The following is a 16,265-nucleotide window of genomic DNA, read 5'->3' as shown; positions in this document are numbered from 1 at the left end:
TTGGCTTCTTCCAGGTATTAGCTTTGCCATAGTCAGTTGAATTCCTACTTCACATTTCTGCGGCTTGCAGCACCCAACCATAGTGAGGGCACTGATTTTGAAGTACATGGACCTGTACTAGGTGTACATCTATATGGCAAGGATCTGCAATTATCTGGAAACTATTTGACTGGCAACCTGTTATTGTAAAGGGAGTTCATTGAAATGCAGCCATGTGTCACCTACAGCTACTTTTTTTGACATTGGATTATTGTGTCAGAAAAGCTGGCCCTTCAAGTTGTAAGTTCTCATTTCCTTCTTTTCAAAGAAAAATCACTAACAAGTAACCTAGGGTTGTGTATCACGTAATCTGGGGGATGTGTGCCATGTAATCTGGGGGTTGTGTGCCATGTGATCTAGGTTATATGTTTCTATGCTATATTAAAACTGTCAATTTTGACTGTTCCCCAATGATTAATATTGGATGTCCCCAAATTCAGTGATTTTATCTTTTGTTTTAATCATTTCAGTAATATCCCATGTTAGCTTTAACTTCCAACTTCTTATTGACTAATGGTAAGAAATAGAACTGTATGTTTACCAGGTACGTGTATATATTTTTTTTTTTGTAGAGTGGCTGTGCAGCTGCTTTGCTAATCTTGCACAAATGTGCTGGATCATAATTTTACTGTTATTTTAAGGAGTTTACTTTATGTGCCATTCATAGTTCACTTTGGTCTCATAGGTACTTATGTTACTAATCAACTGGCCCTACTCTGATGAAAATTATGGGCAGGGAGGGGGAAACTCTCCCAATGTCACAGTCTTAATCTCTGAGTGCTTAAGACACATAGTACAGATTCTGGCTCCTAAATCTAAGAGATATAGGCTTATTATACCAAACTTCAGAAGCCAGGGACCAAACAAAACGCATGTTTTTTTTTTTAAAGTATTATATCTTTGGCCTATGTCTATGAATCCATAGTATTCTGTTTTAAGAGAGTATTTATAATAGAAAGGGCAAAAGAATGCCAACTGCTGTATTGGACAGAAAGCAAAATCATCTATCCGAATTGTTCTTTGATGTCTCTCATGCTGGTCTCTCCTTCCACAGTGCTCTTTTCAAGGCACCCTTGACCTCAGCGTTCCTTAGGCTGTAGATCAGAGGGTTCAGCATGGGGTTGAAAAGACTGTAAAACAGGGAAAGGATCTTCTGCTGCTCCTCAGGGTGCTGAGACTTGGGGGCCATGTACATGACGATGGCACTGCCAAAGAAGAGCCCAACCACACAGAGGTGGGAGGAGCAGGTAGAGAAGGCCTTCTTTCGGCCTTCCCCTGACTGGATCTTCAGGATGGCAATCAGGATGCGTGTGTAGGAGACCAACACCAAGCATAATGGTCCCACTAAGATGAACACACAAGCTGCAAAAATGACGACTTGGTTGAGTGTTGTGTCAGCACAGGCCAGCTTGAGGACAGACAGGATTTCACAGAAGAAGTGATTGACTTCATGAGGTCCACAGAAGGGCAGTCTCAGGATGAGGACTAAATGGACCAGAGCCAGGAGAAAGCTAAATATCCAGGAAGCAGCAGCCAGGGCAGTGCACAATCTCCAGCTCATGATGACAGTATAGTGTAAGGGGTGACAGATGGCCACAAACCTGTCATAGGACATCACTACCAAAATCAGGCACTCTATGTGAGCAAAGGCCAAATACAAGAATGTCTGCATCATGCATGGGATGAAGGAGATGGTTCTTCTTTTAGTCACGAGATTTGCCAGCATCTTGGGGACATTGTTGGAAGCATAAGACATGTCAACAATGGCCAGATGTGAGAGGAAGAAGTACATAGGTGTGTGCAGTCTGTGGTCCAGGCATATTATTCCAAGGATAACCCCATTCCCAAGAAGGGTAAAGGAATAAAAGAGAGAGAAAAGCCCAAAAAGGAAACACTCCACAGCGACATCAGCTTGGAATCCCAGTAGAGTGACCTCCGTGATCCATGTCTGGTTGCCTCTCATTCTCCTGTGGAAAAGACCTAGTTCAGACCCAAAAGGTCAGAGCTGTGGAATAATCAAAGATACAAAGTATTTAATGATTATGATAGGGAAAACATTTTGAAATACATCATCTGGGATGGAGTATTGGGTTTTGTTTTCAGATGTTACAAAACATACTTTACTTTAATTATCAAAATGAAGGAAATGTTCTGTTGTATGCTTAGGATATTAAGAGAAAAGGCCAGTGAGATGGTTCAGTGGGTAAAGCTGTTTGCTGCCAAGACTGACAACTTAAGTTCAGTCTCCTGGATCCACATGATAGAAAGAGAGAACCAACTGTACAAGTTGTCCTATGACTTCCACATGTGTTCTGGGGGCATTTCCACGTGTGTGTACACACATATGTAACTCAATCAATCAATCAATCAATCAATCAATGTATTTAAAAAGATAAGTATGAACATGTCCATATCAGTATATAAAATAAAATGTTAACACAGTACAATGTGTTTTAGTGTGTAAGAGGATTCACATTCAAATATGCACACATATATTTTGGAGAATTCCCTTTTTCTGGATTCATTTCAGTATGAGAGTCTTGACCGCTCACATGGTCTGAAGAGAGACAGTCTTGACAAAGTGGAGTAGGTATTTTCACTTCATTTCCTGGGCTTTTCTTTCTTCTGTGTACAGTTCTGACACGATTAAGTCCCTCTGCTCTTCATGTACTTTCCCCTTAAACCTCTCAGCTGCTCCCATGCTTAGTGCATATATCTGAATAACCTCAAAGTTGTACTTCCTTTAAAACTTAAGACTTTCCTCTTCAGCAGCATTCAGGGCTTACTTGCCCCTATCTTTAGTATTTGTTGCTTTATTTTGAGTTTTGTGTATTTCTTCACCAATACCCAATACATAATTTAGTCATAATTTAAAGAATACTTGGGCATGTACAATGGGCACAAACATGTCTTAAGTGTGGCCATGTCTGGTGCATTGATGTCTATACAGGTGGTGGTCCCATGAAGTCATCTCTCCTAATGAAGTCATTGCATCTTAGTCTGTGATGTACACTTGGTGGTGCTCACCCAATGACAGAATCACCTAATGTAGATTTCTCAGACCATACCTGTCATTAAATGACACATGACTGTACAATTCAACATTTGCCCTTCTGAATCTCTTTGGATAAAGTGCTCAAAAAGGGAAAGCAGTTTACACTAACAGTAAAACGATGACATGTTTTAATTACATTTTGTTTGGTTCTTTTCCTTAATATAACAATGTAAGAACAGCGCCTAACTTATGTTCTGATGTGTCATCATTTTTTGTCTTCAGTGTCTTTGCAGTTTGGCAAGTCAGACAGCCACAAAATTCTTTTCCTCATCGCCCATTAACTTGCCAGCACCTCTTGCTGTTCAGATTCATCCTGGGACACTTACAATGAAGCTAGGAGTTGGAATTAAGGGTTAGTTCACTTTAGAGAGCTTTTTCTTAGAGGGCTTTGGGTCTGTCCAGCCAGAATATGGAGTTGGGTGATAAAAGTGATGGGAGAAAATAACTCTTAAAAATTCTACTGGATATGTGCTGTCTTGTTACATTTTATCTACATCACCACCCCATAGAAACAACCCTAGTTCTATTAAATCATGTCAACATTTTAAACCCAAAGAATATTTTTTTTAATTTAAAATATTTGGAGCCTCAAGCTATATATTACAAGTTGGATTATATTAATAGATGTAACACAAATCTTAAATGGTATTATTAATAAAGAAAAACCTGGAGCCAAATGTTGGGATGAGAGCTGAAAGACCAGAGAAACAGAACAAACCACAGACAACTTCATCTTACCAACTCCTTAATCGATCCTCTTTCCATGAACCCTCAGACTAAAAGTCTCTGAGTCCTCACCCCTGAGAGTCTCAGTTGATCTGCCTAAAAGCTTTTAGTCCCTGGTCCTCTTGCTTTTTATACCTTTCTGCTTCCTGCCATCACTTCTTGGATTAAAAGTATGTGTCCTTTCCCAAGCAAAGACATGAGATCTCAAGTGCTGGCATTAAAGTTGTGAGCCACAACTGGCTCTGTTCCCAGTGTGGCTTTGAACTCACAGAGATCTAGATGGATCTCTGCCTCCTGAGTGATATGATTAAAGGTGTATGTGCCACCACTCTCTGGCCTCTATGTCTCATCTAGTGGCTGTTCTGTTCTCTGATCCCCAGGAAAGCTTTATTAGGGTGCACAATATATCAACCACAAATAGAGTAGTTTTTCACTTAATAAAAGGAGCAATTTCTTTATGTATGAAATTATATTGCATACTTGTTATTTAAACAAGAACAACTTATTTTCTTACAATTTTGCATTTTGTTCCCATTTTTCTTCTTTTTAATATTCTTGAAGTAAATATTCTGATATTTTCAAGTTTTGCCTATGCTCATGAATATTTCCTTAGGATATATTGAAAAGAAATTCCACAAATATTAACATACAGTTCTTTCCAACATTCTCTGTGGAAGATTGAAGCAATTTCAGATCTTGTGACAGTGTGCACCATGCCTCTTTTCCCCATGGTGCTCTAGTCCTGTCTTTGCTAATTTATAACTAGAGCTCTCACTCAGTGGTAGTGTGTTCATCTAACAGGCACGAGCCCCAGGTTCAGCACTCAACATTGTGAACATCACACAAAAATGCCAATAGTCCTTATTAATTTAATGAGTGAATACTTTTGTGGAGTTTGCATTTGTATATCACCAATCATTAATAAATAAATAAATAAATTATTTATTTATTTATTTATTTATTTAATTATTTAATTAATAAATTAATAAATGTCCCTGAGTACTAGATCTGCTTCCACTTAGTACTGGCTCTGGAGAAATAATTGAGCATGGGAAGATATAATCTGGACAATAGGAAGTGCAGAAGTGGTTGCTAGTGTGGTTCTGGTCTGTCACACTTCTAAATAGGGATGAAATCTTTGGTAGCACTGTGTGGGATTGCTTTGAAATATACCTGTACCTCTCCATTGGCCTCTACCAATTTAATGATTCATGAAACAAAGAAAGGTAACAAGAACACCTTCCATTGGTTCTTTTTGTCTTCTAAGCATTTCCAGATCATTTTTGCTTATTTTGGACTAGTTTTGCCATTTTAATCTGTATAAAATTTTTGTTAAAGATATGTTTTTCTCACTAGCAGAACATTTAATGTCAATTTCTACCTGATTCCTGTATCTCTCAATATCCCCCCTCCCCCATTGTTTAAGAGACTGTTTAAGAGACTGGTCCCGGCTCATTACCACTCTCATATCACCAGGAAAAAGCAAGTTATCTAGATAATCAAGTGTAAAAAGAAGTAAGTATAAATTAAGTAAGATGAAGCACAGAAAACCATACAGTTTAAAGGGATCTGTTCTTAAGAACTGGGTTCACTATGTTGCACAAGTTGACTCCAACTTCTGGGTTAAAATGATGCTCCTACCTCAACCTCCTGAGTAGCTGGGACTCAAGTGGATGCCACCAAGTCTGGCTACAGAGGGTAGTTTTAGGTGAGATTGGTCAGAAAGTTTCTAACTTCAAATTAAGTGTAAGTGTAACTTAAAAGGAGGGGTGGGGTCAATACCCTGCTCAGAAACACAGGCACACCATTCCTAGCACTGAAGACAGTAGAGAACAGTGAAGGCAAATTCACTGGATAGGAAGTATTTGTAGGCGTCAGGAAAGAAAAAGAATTCAATATATCTGTCCCAGCATGGACAAGAGAGTGTACCTATTAACTGTAGCACATAATTATTTCTTTTAATTCAAATTGACATAAAAAATTTATCAGTTAGTAGTAGATTAAATATATTTGATTAGAAATATGAGGCAATTAAAAGATAATTAAAAGGCAGAAATTGTGTATTTTATTTATACATATGTGTATCTGTATAAGTTTATGTGCACCTCTCGTGTGCAGGTGCCCATGGAGTTTAGACTGTATTGCATTCCCTGGAGCTGAAGTCACAAGCAGTTGTCTGTCACCTGATATAAGTTCTGGTAATGAAACTTGGGTTCTTCGTAAGAGAAACACATATTTTTAACCACTGAGCAATCTTTCTGACCCAATTATAGACTTTTTAATGTACAGAAATTTACAATTATCCACATTTAGTCAATATGTGTGTATATACGATGTGACATATAGTTTATAATGCCAGCATATTCATATTCATCTTTTGACCTTATTTAAATTCATAAACAACATTGTAAGTAAAATGTGCATCTGTTTACACTGATTATCTCTACAGAGTAAGACTTTACAGGGACTTACCTTCTAAATAAATTGTTTTCCCTTTTTCCTAATAAACATGAAATATTAAGCTGAAAAACTGAGCATTTCTATTTTTGAAAAATCTACAACATTCTATATAAATAAAATTTCACTTTAATCATGTCATTGTAAGAGTAATTCTTACTATGCTTAATTAGAGTATCCCATCTGAGATTTACTGAAAGCTTTAAGTAAAGAAAAAAAAATGTCTTTCTATTATGAAAATGTTAGCCCTCAGCAAGAAAAAATGAACAGGAAACTTTAATTACATTTACTTTTATAAAATAGAAGAAAATCTTTTCTAAGTTATACTGGTAGACACAATGGTCAAGATTTCCTATTGATTGACCGTGGAAATGGATCTGAAATCAGGTTGGACATGATTGCAATACCTGATGAATGTTACTGAAGGCAACAGCACACAACAGACCTGAACTGGCATAGGTCAACAAGCCTGATCTTTGTCAATCAGAGATGTACATTTCAGTGTCTTTAAGCTCCCTGTCTGATATGTAGCTTCCAAGGATTTCAAGTTAGAAATCAAAAGAACAGAAACAGGAATCAAAAGAGTGCATGAAATGTAAAATCTGGAGCAATAGAGACTGTCACTCTCATAACTTTGTTCTTTGGAAAAGTATAGAATTCTGAACTCCGGGTCTGTTTGTGAAGCCCTCTTCTTTGTCTAGACACTGCTGTAGACCTGGGACATGTTTTGCCTCTGTGATTTCCCTCTGCCTATGTTTCTGAAGTTGATCAATGTGCCTGATAATGGTCACATTTGATCTCACTACAGTGGTATTGCGTGTGAAAGGGACTTTAATTCTATTTGTGAACCTGAGTGTTTCTGTGCTGATACAGCTTTGATCACTTTTTAAAAGGCGTTATCTTGAGTTAATTTCCAAGGTCTTGTGTAGATGTTTCACTTGAACTCCAATAAACAAAAGCTGAATTTGGCCAGTAAAACTTGTAGTCAGTCACATATAGTGGGGTTGATTTTATTCAGCAGATTGATGCTCTTTTGGCTTCACACAGGCTTATTTTGTATTATACTTGTATGAGCAGAATACAGAGAGTACATATTGATATTTAACTTCTATTTGGCAGATATATAAGATGCAAGTCTGTCTGACTTACTGCATAGCATACATTTAGTGACAGAACAGAGGTTGGAAATGTTTTAGACACTCAGCAGGAATATTGCGGTACTGTCCTGCTGAGTCAAGCTCAAAGAGCCCAACAAGACCTTCCTGAGCCTTCCAGAGGCACAAGCATTTTATGTCTGCAGAAGCTCATTATCTGGGGTGTGGCTAAGCCCTTGCTGCATCAAGCACAGCCACTCAGATAGTTCATGAGTCAAAATGCAAGTTTTTAATCTAATAACATTGTTTGATTCATCTAAGTTCACCATTATATTAACATGCATTAGAGTAACATGCATTAGAGTTTTCCATGTGTCTTTTTTTTGGCATGTATTTATTGCACAGAGTCTTAAGGTTCCTAAGGACATTTTCATGCAAATGTATAATGTAGTTTGAGCAAATTGTCCCTCCAAACCATCTTTTTTTATCTCCTCTCTTTCCCTTCTGATTAGGCCCCTTTTATCCGGGCATATAGTTGGGCACAGTTGCACATGCCTTTAATCTTACCTCTTGGGAGGCCGATCACTGTGAGTTGAAGGTCATCTTGGTCTGTATAGTGAGTACCAGGACAGCCAAAGCTACGTAGTGAGGTGAGACCCTTAGCAGAGAGATATCCCATTTAGGCTTTTTTATTTCCCTAGACAGTTTCATTCAGCTTTCATGGCAAATATACCTACATAAAGTCAAGGATCTTACATGTTGTATTTTTTGAGCAATTCCTGAAAGTCAGACATAAATAGGGGCACAAAAGATTCTTTTTTTTTTTTTTTTTTTTTGGTTTTTCGAGACAGGGTTTCTCTGTGTAGTTTTGTGCCTTTCCTGGAACTCACTTGGTAGCCCAGGCTGGCCTCGAACTCACAGCGATCCACCTGGCTCTGCCTCCCGAGTGCTGGGATTAAAGGCGTGCACCACCACCACCACCACCTGGCGCACAAAAGATTCTTAGTGAAATAATTTTATCAGCTCTGAAGCAATCTAAACCACATGTAAAGTCCGCATCAATTGTACTTTTCAGGTTTTGTAACAAAGACAATGAAAAGACAAGTCCATAGTGGTGACCACACCCACTGAAAACATACACACACACACACACACACACACACACACACAGGCAAACTCAATTGTAAAGCCAACAAAGATGGAGCAACACAGTGAAAGGTGGAAATATCCTTACCTATGAACTTGCATCTTAGGTTTCAGAGATCAGGAAGACATATAATGAATGGCCCCTAGCCCCCTGAGAAAGATATGATGAGTAACTAGATCTCTGAAATGATAGATAGCTGCTAAAGAACATCTTTAGCAACACACAGAGAAAAAAGCTTCATGGATTTATTTCTGAGTTCTTCTCTGACATGATAACTTTAGCAATGATAGAATATCTGATACTGAGCGTGACTGAAGGCCACGTGGTTGACAAACTGGTCAGACTGCCGTTCTCTTCTTGATTCTGAGTGGTGTGTACTAGGAAATACAGTGTCCTGTCTAAGCCTCATTATGTTGTATTAAAGTGTAACAATAGACACGGAAATGGCAAAGAAGAAGAAGGAGAAATAGAAGGAGAAGGAGGAGGAGAAGGAGGAGGTGAAGGAGGAGGAGAAGGAGGAGGAGGAAGAGAAGGAGGAGGAGAAGGAGGAGGAGGAGGAGGACGAGAAGCAGGAGGAGGAGGAGGAGGAGGAGAAATACAATTGCACTGGTACTCATTGTGAAGATAATAAACATTAGTTTTCAATAACAGTATTATGAGAGCACAAATTTGAAGGAAGAATCAAGATGATTGGAAGTGGAAGTGCAATGTCATTGTCCTGTTATTTCAAAGACTTCCACAAACATTATTTTTCTTTTAACTTATCTTAAATTTTAGTTAAATCACTAACTTTTATTTCAATTTATGCCTTCATATTTATGTTTTAAAATTATAATTACAAAGAACTTTGAAGAATACATTGAGTGACCAAAATCCAATTTTAAAAGAACATACAGATTTAAAACTACACAGACAATTCTGGCAGGAGAGTAAATAGTTTGGGAAAATGAAATGGGAAATATTTAAGACACTTAACATTGACTCAAATGAAGGATTTCTGCTAGTCAATGTCTCAGTACATGAGTTCTGAGTTCATTAAAGATAGAGTCCAGGCAGCAGACATTTGTCAAATCTTTCTATGCTCTGAGAAATTCTGACATTGGCTTAGTACTAATTATGATCAGAAAGTACTTAAGGACTCTAGACTTCTCCTCCCTGAGTTCAAGCCCTGTCTTTATGAATACTATCTTTGTGATTTCTCTGTGCCACTTCCTGCCATAGTTCCTCCATCTACAAGATGAGATAGACAATAAAACTGACCTCATAAAATGAGTCTCTTTTTTTTCTGTCTCCCCCACTCTTTCTGTCTCTCTGTCTCTCTGTCTCTCTGTCTCTCTCTCTCTCTGTTTCTTTCTCTCTCTTAGGTCAAATGAGTTAAATTATCACAACACTTAACTAAATGCTTACGTGTGATGACTATTATTAGAGATTGATACACACTGTTGGTGAGTAACTTCTAGATCCAAAAACCACAAGATGTTATGCATCTAATAACTCCTCTGATAAAATGAGGAACATAAGAGAATGTTCCTGCCACAGCCACTGGGTTCTCTGAGGAAGAAGCCACCTATCTCCCTCACCACACAATGAAGTGTGTCCTATGGAGGAGATGATGCTTTCATGGATGCACAGGGAAAGCAGTGATCAGAGGCACGAGGATGAGGTTAAAAACCCATAAACCCCAGAACTCCTGGGATTCCAGTGTCTATCCGTGAGGAGAGGACCCTGTGCCACACAATCATTGAGGTTCATCAACCAGATCAGTTCCTCTCTTAATATCTTTCTGACACTGTTCCCTGGAAAGAACAGCCATGGGGTGTAGGTGAAGGAGCTGAGAAGAACAGAGGGACACAAAGGAGCAGTTAAAAAATCCTATACAATTACTCAAGACCCTGGTCATACCCAGGCTGGGGCTAGACACCTCACGATGACCTCAAGCCGAATATATAACTGACCTCTATCCCACTTTACTTCTGTAATTTATCCTCAGACAACAAAACAAAACAAAACAAACAAACAAAAAACTAAAACTCAACAAACAAACAACAATAACAAAACAAAACTAAGCCACATTTACTTACAGTGGTATAAGCTTCAATCTTTTCTTCAAGTGTAGTCACGCACTTAGAAGAAACCCCAAATAGGGAAGGAAGAAAGTGAGATAGACTTGGATGAACTCTTCCCTTCTAAGCCTCGTCAGGAGAAGCCAAAGTTCAGAACTCTGAGTATTGTGATGGACTTGCTTCTGCAAGTGAAAACTTTGCTTATCACTCTTTGAATCCAGATCCTTCCCTACAGACAAAAAAAAATAATGATCCAGGGAATGGGGCCTTGTGGTGATGCAGCCATAACACTCTGGAGAGAAGTGAAGAATATGCTAATTGGGGACTGTCATTTCCCATGTCTCTTTGTTTTTTAGTATTCCCACAGGACAGCTTATATGTGCTTGCCTGGGGTTAGAAAATATGGGGATTAGCCAGAAGCTAGATTCTGGCTGAGAAGAAAAAAATCAAATCTTGCCATAAGTTAATATCTATTAGTACGTATTTTATCAGTCTTTATGGCTCTTTGTCTGGTGCCACCTGTGATAGTGAAGGTCTCTTTCTGGACCTGGTAAGATATTATCAGAGAAGTAGATTTCTCACAGTGGATGAGATGATACAAATAACTATCCCACATCTCTCAAATCATAAGCGCACTTTAAGTGGACACTCGTCTGTACCTCACCTATCTCTTTATTTTATTTGTGTGTCTGACATCCACAACAACTCTGAAGTCATTCCAATCTTGTGTTAGAGTCTGTGATTAAAATGAGTCTTGCCCACTATCTTAGTCACTGTTCTATTGCTGTGAAGAGATACCATGACCAAGTCATCTCTTACAAAAGAGAACATTTAAATGACACTTGCTTACAGTTTCATAGGCTTAGTCCGTTATTATCATGACTGGAAGCATGGTGGCATGCAGGCAGGTGCTGGAGATGTAGCTGAGAGTTTACACCCTGATCTATAGGCAGAGAATGATACTCTGGGCTTGGCATGGGTTTTTGGACCTCCAAGACCAACCCCAATAGCATAATTCCTTCAACAAAGCCACACCTTATAACCCTTCTAATCCTTTCAAATAGTGCCACTGCCTGGTGACTAAGCATTCAAATATATGAGCCTATGGAGACCATTTTTATTTAAACCATGTCACTCACCCATTAAGCAGTTAAGTCAAAGGATTATAAAATATTTCCAATTCTTACTCCTGACACATCTACTCATAATTTAGTTCTTAAACTGTGGTCAAAGGAGCAACTTGAAATAAAAATTACATCTATTATTTTTGGTAGAGCATGGATAAAGTATTTAATAGGAAGCCAATGGGATATTTCTGATTTGAAAATAATCATTATAGCCAAAAGAGTGTCTGGCCACTGACCTTATTGCTGAAATTACTCTCAGCTTCTTTCAGATTTCCTGCATAAAAACTCCCACTCTTGGGAACAGGGGCTGTCTCCTACTCTTTTACAGCCTTTTGGGACCCTACTCCTCATACTGGGTCACCTTGCCCAGTCTTAATACATGGGGAGGTGCTTAGTCCTACTGCAAATTGTTAAGCCATGTTTTGTTGACAGTCATGTGAGAACTGTCCTTTCATAAACAAAAATGGAGGAGGAGTGGATTGGGTGGTGGGAATAGAAGGGGTTGGGGGAAAGGGACTGGAAGGAGAGGAGGGAGGGAAAACTGCAGGCAGGATCTAAATTAAGTAAATAAATAAATTTATTTGAGAAAGAATATATGAGACTCAAGTTTACATTTTTCAATAAATAAAATAGTTGTCCAGTCTTCAAACAAAGCAAGCAAAACAAAACAAAACAAAGAAACAAAAAAATCTTCTACTTGTAAACTTGTTAATGCCCTGACTTCAATGACCTAATCCATGGGGCTATAGTGGTAGCTCCATAGTTAAGAGCATTGACTGCTCTTCCAGAGGATCTAGGTCCAATTCCTGCTTCCTACATGCTGAAACACAACTTCCTGTAACTCCAGTTCCAGAGAATCTGAGGCCTTATTCTCGTCTGTGGGTAACAGACACATATGCTAGGCACAGACATACGTTCAAGCAAGACACAAACACACAGAAAATTTAAGTCTCAGTCATTCATCACACTCATGAAGCCCTTTGCAATTATCTCTGCTTTCATTGGCCTCTACCTTGCTAGAATGCTGTTAATGAGATTCAAGAGTATGCTTAGTGATTTTTTTTTTGTAGTGTCTCACTGTGTACCCCTGACTAGCCTGGCAAATGTTTGTTTTTTACTTTTCATAATTTTTCTTGTTACTCTTTTTGTGGTGGTTTGAAAGAAAATGGGCCACATAGGCTCATAGGGAGTGGTACTATTAGGAGGTATGGCTTTGTTGCAGTAGGTGTGGTTTTGTTGGAGGAAGTGCATAAATAGGGGGTGGGCTTCTGGACCTCAATGTTCAAGTCAAGTCTAGTGTAATATTCATTTCCTGCTGCCTGTAGATCAAGATGTAGAACTCTCAGAGCTCCTTCTCCAGCAGCATGTCTGCCTGCATGCCACCATGTTTCTGGCCATGATAATGGACTAAGCCTCTGAACAGTAAGCCTGCCCCAATTAAATGTTTTCATTTTTAAGACTTGCTGGGGTCATGGTGTCTTTTCACAGCAACAAAACCCTAAGGTACTTTCCTACAAGAAATTTCAAAAAATGACTTATTATCTCTCAGAAAAGACTAAAGATAGTGTTTTGCGTCTCTACCAAATCAAATAAATGGAATTAACAAAATTTTGAGTCTTCTTTTGAGAACTATATAATAATCTTGAATAGCCTACTCTAGACACTCAAGGTATCATAATATGGTCCTAGTTTTGCATGGGGAAAAGCCTCAATGGTCTGATATGGCTGTGAGCTTCATGAACCACAATACCAACCTACCAGGAAAGATGTGCCTCCTCATGCAGTAGTGACATGACTGTTAAGGGATCACAATCTGTTCTCTGATTGGACTTGGCCTGCTCTGCAGGTGATTCTTTAAGCCTGGTACTAAAAACTTGGTTAAAAAAAAAGTGACTGTGGAGGTCATAGGCCCTAAAAGAGAACTTACTACCATTTGTTTAGGTATATTGGCATCCATTTTTATAACTGTAGACAAAATATTACCTTCACCCATCATCAGGAAAACTTCATTTTACATTGAGTTATGAATGCAGAAATTCTTGGCTGTTCAGGGTGCTGATTAAAAGAGACATTCTCCCTTCTTAAGGCTCAAGGAATATTTCAGAAGAAGGATAGTAAGAAGTGTAAGAGCTGGAATATAGGGTTGAGGGAGGTGGAATTCTGTCTTCTGGGCATGGTACAGCCATTGCAGTCATGAACTGGAAACATTTGCAGTTCCCTGTACAAGACCAGACCTGCCAGCAGCCAGTTATAGATGGGAGAGGGGCTCATGAGGACCTACCTATCCCTGTTGGACTATTGGCTACTGAAAGAGTATGGGAGGAGAGTACTAAGTATCTTCATATATCTCTCCACTGCAAGCCTAGCAGGCTCCATTACAAACCTCTTTTTTCATGGTCATGTATACAGCCCTGGTTAAATTCAGTGGGTCTCAAAAATAATAAGAAATAAGAAGAAAAATAGCAAATCTTGAAAAGTACAAAATTAATAAAATATGATATTGTAGCTGGAAGTTTTCCTGTGTCCTGCCTAGTCCACAGCCACTCAAACCCAAGTAAATACACACAGGCTTATATTAATTAAAACTGTTTGACCATTAGCTCAGGCCTACTACTGACTAGCTCTTACACTTAAACTCAGCCCATTTCTGTTAATCTATGTCACAACATTTTCCGTGACTTTACCTGTGTGTCATTACATCCTGCTCCCTGGACAGCAGGCTGACACCTCCTGACTCTGCCTTCCTCTTCTCAGAATTCTCCTCTCTGCTTATCCTGCCTATACTTCCTGCCTGTCTACTGGCCAGTCAGCATTTTATTTATCAACCAATCAGAGCAACACTTATTCACAGCACACAGAACATCCCATAGCATATTATTCTGTCAATTTTACTATTTAAAACTTAATTTGTGTCAGCTGTTTCTTTATTTGGTTAGATAGTTAATAGATAAATTCAATGGATCAACAATGAACATTTATAGTCCATAGGCCATTGAATCCTGGTAAGTTTTAGAGGTTATCTGGAGAAAGAATTCTCAGTCCAGAGTGGCTTCAAAGTGATAATGGAGTCTTTATCTACTCTTAATGACCCTGACTTGCTTTTGTCCTCCTGAATGATGAACTATCACTTGAACTAAGAGGGACTAGACTAGATTCAAAATCTATGGGACTCACCAAATTTCCTCCCTGTGACCCACTAGATTAGCCATACCATTTGTTTTGTAAATAGGTTTTATTAGAATATATCAGCACCCATTCACACACATGTTATCTGTGGATGCCTTTGCCATAGATGGGTTATTACCAGAAATACAGTCCTCAAACTCAAGTATTCTTTGTTTATAGAAAACTTGAGTTGGTCTAGAGGTGGTCTGATTAAACTTTTCCCACTGTGATTCCTTTGCATCAAGAAATTTTATATGACCCCAGGTGAATAGGTACATAAAACAGTTATATAAATCAAAATGCAATTATAAGCAATCATAAAGAAATTTATTCTAAAACAATTTTGAGGAAGACATATAATTTTATCATTTATTAAAGTCAGAACCAAATTTGCCTACTAATAATATAAATTAATTTTTTTACATAAAGAATTGAATCTTGGGGTATTTGATACCACAGGACACAGAACTCTTCAGCATTTTGAGAGTACAACAGTATTTTGATTTTATGGCTGACATTGTTGTGAATGTAGCTTTGCATAAATATGTAGAAAACTGGCAGATATATGTTTAGAGCAATACCAGCAATTGTTAGAAATTCTGTTCTAATTTCAAGCCAAAATTCATGTAACTATTTTTTTTATAAAACTCAAGCTAGCAACTCAAACAGCAACTTTTAGACTCAATAATTCTAACACAATAAAATTAAAAGATATACTATTTTTATACTGAGTAATGAGAGTAGGAAAATATTAGAAGTCTTTGTTTTCTATATTTAAACAATTATTTCTATAAGAGCTGAAATCTTTGTTTGGTGAAAACACTGTAACTCATGATGGCTTGGATCTGAGAATTCAGGGAGCATTCACTGACATTATTTGGTATGATGGCATGTGCAGAATGTGTGTTCAGAACAAAGCCTGTAGTGATGCAGAAACTTTTTATTGTTGTCAATTTCTTTCCTGCACCACATTCAGTTGATTGTCTCCAGGTGGAGTTGAGACCCACAGTTTAATGTTCAAATGTGCTTTTGTGTATTTCATAGGTTAATACACGTCCAGTATTTATTATCTAGTAGTATGGATTACTTCTCACTATTGGGGATATGTTTCTGATAGTTCTCAGGGTGAATAAACCATTGAAATGTTTAAACACTCTGTAGGGCATGAAATGGTATATCATGGTGATGTAATTCACATTTTTTTAATTGATTAACGGTGATGAGCACCAGCCCTTGTACTTATCAACTATTGTTTTTATAAGGAGAAGTCAATTCCATTTATTTTCTCTTTTTTATAAGCTAATTTTTATATATTATTCATTTGAATGCTTTTTATCTACTAGGTAGTATGAGTTGGGCATAATGTTGAAAGCTTATTAGCTCCTCACTATA

The 16,265-nt window shown here is 38.0% G+C and overlaps 1 protein-coding gene across 1 annotated transcript; it reads right to left on the bottom strand.

Moving 5' to 3' along the window:
• Window positions 1-1,069: 1,069 nt before the first annotated feature.
• On the bottom strand, window positions 1,070-2,002 carry LOC131905794 (olfactory receptor 2A14-like). The gene has a single exon (XM_059256608.1). The coding sequence runs from the start codon at window positions 2,000-2,002 to the stop codon at window positions 1,070-1,072; it is 933 nt and encodes a 310-aa protein (XP_059112591.1).
• Window positions 2,003-16,265: the final 14,263 nt, after the last annotated feature.

The sequence above is a fragment of the Peromyscus eremicus genome, chromosome 3 (assembly GCF_949786415.1).
Source record: "Peromyscus eremicus chromosome 3, PerEre_H2_v1, whole genome shotgun sequence".
Classification (NCBI taxonomy): domain Eukaryota; kingdom Metazoa; phylum Chordata; class Mammalia; order Rodentia; family Cricetidae; genus Peromyscus; species Peromyscus eremicus.
Note: the sequence above shows the minus strand (reverse complement) of the source record. Positions and strands in the feature narration are given on the sequence as shown.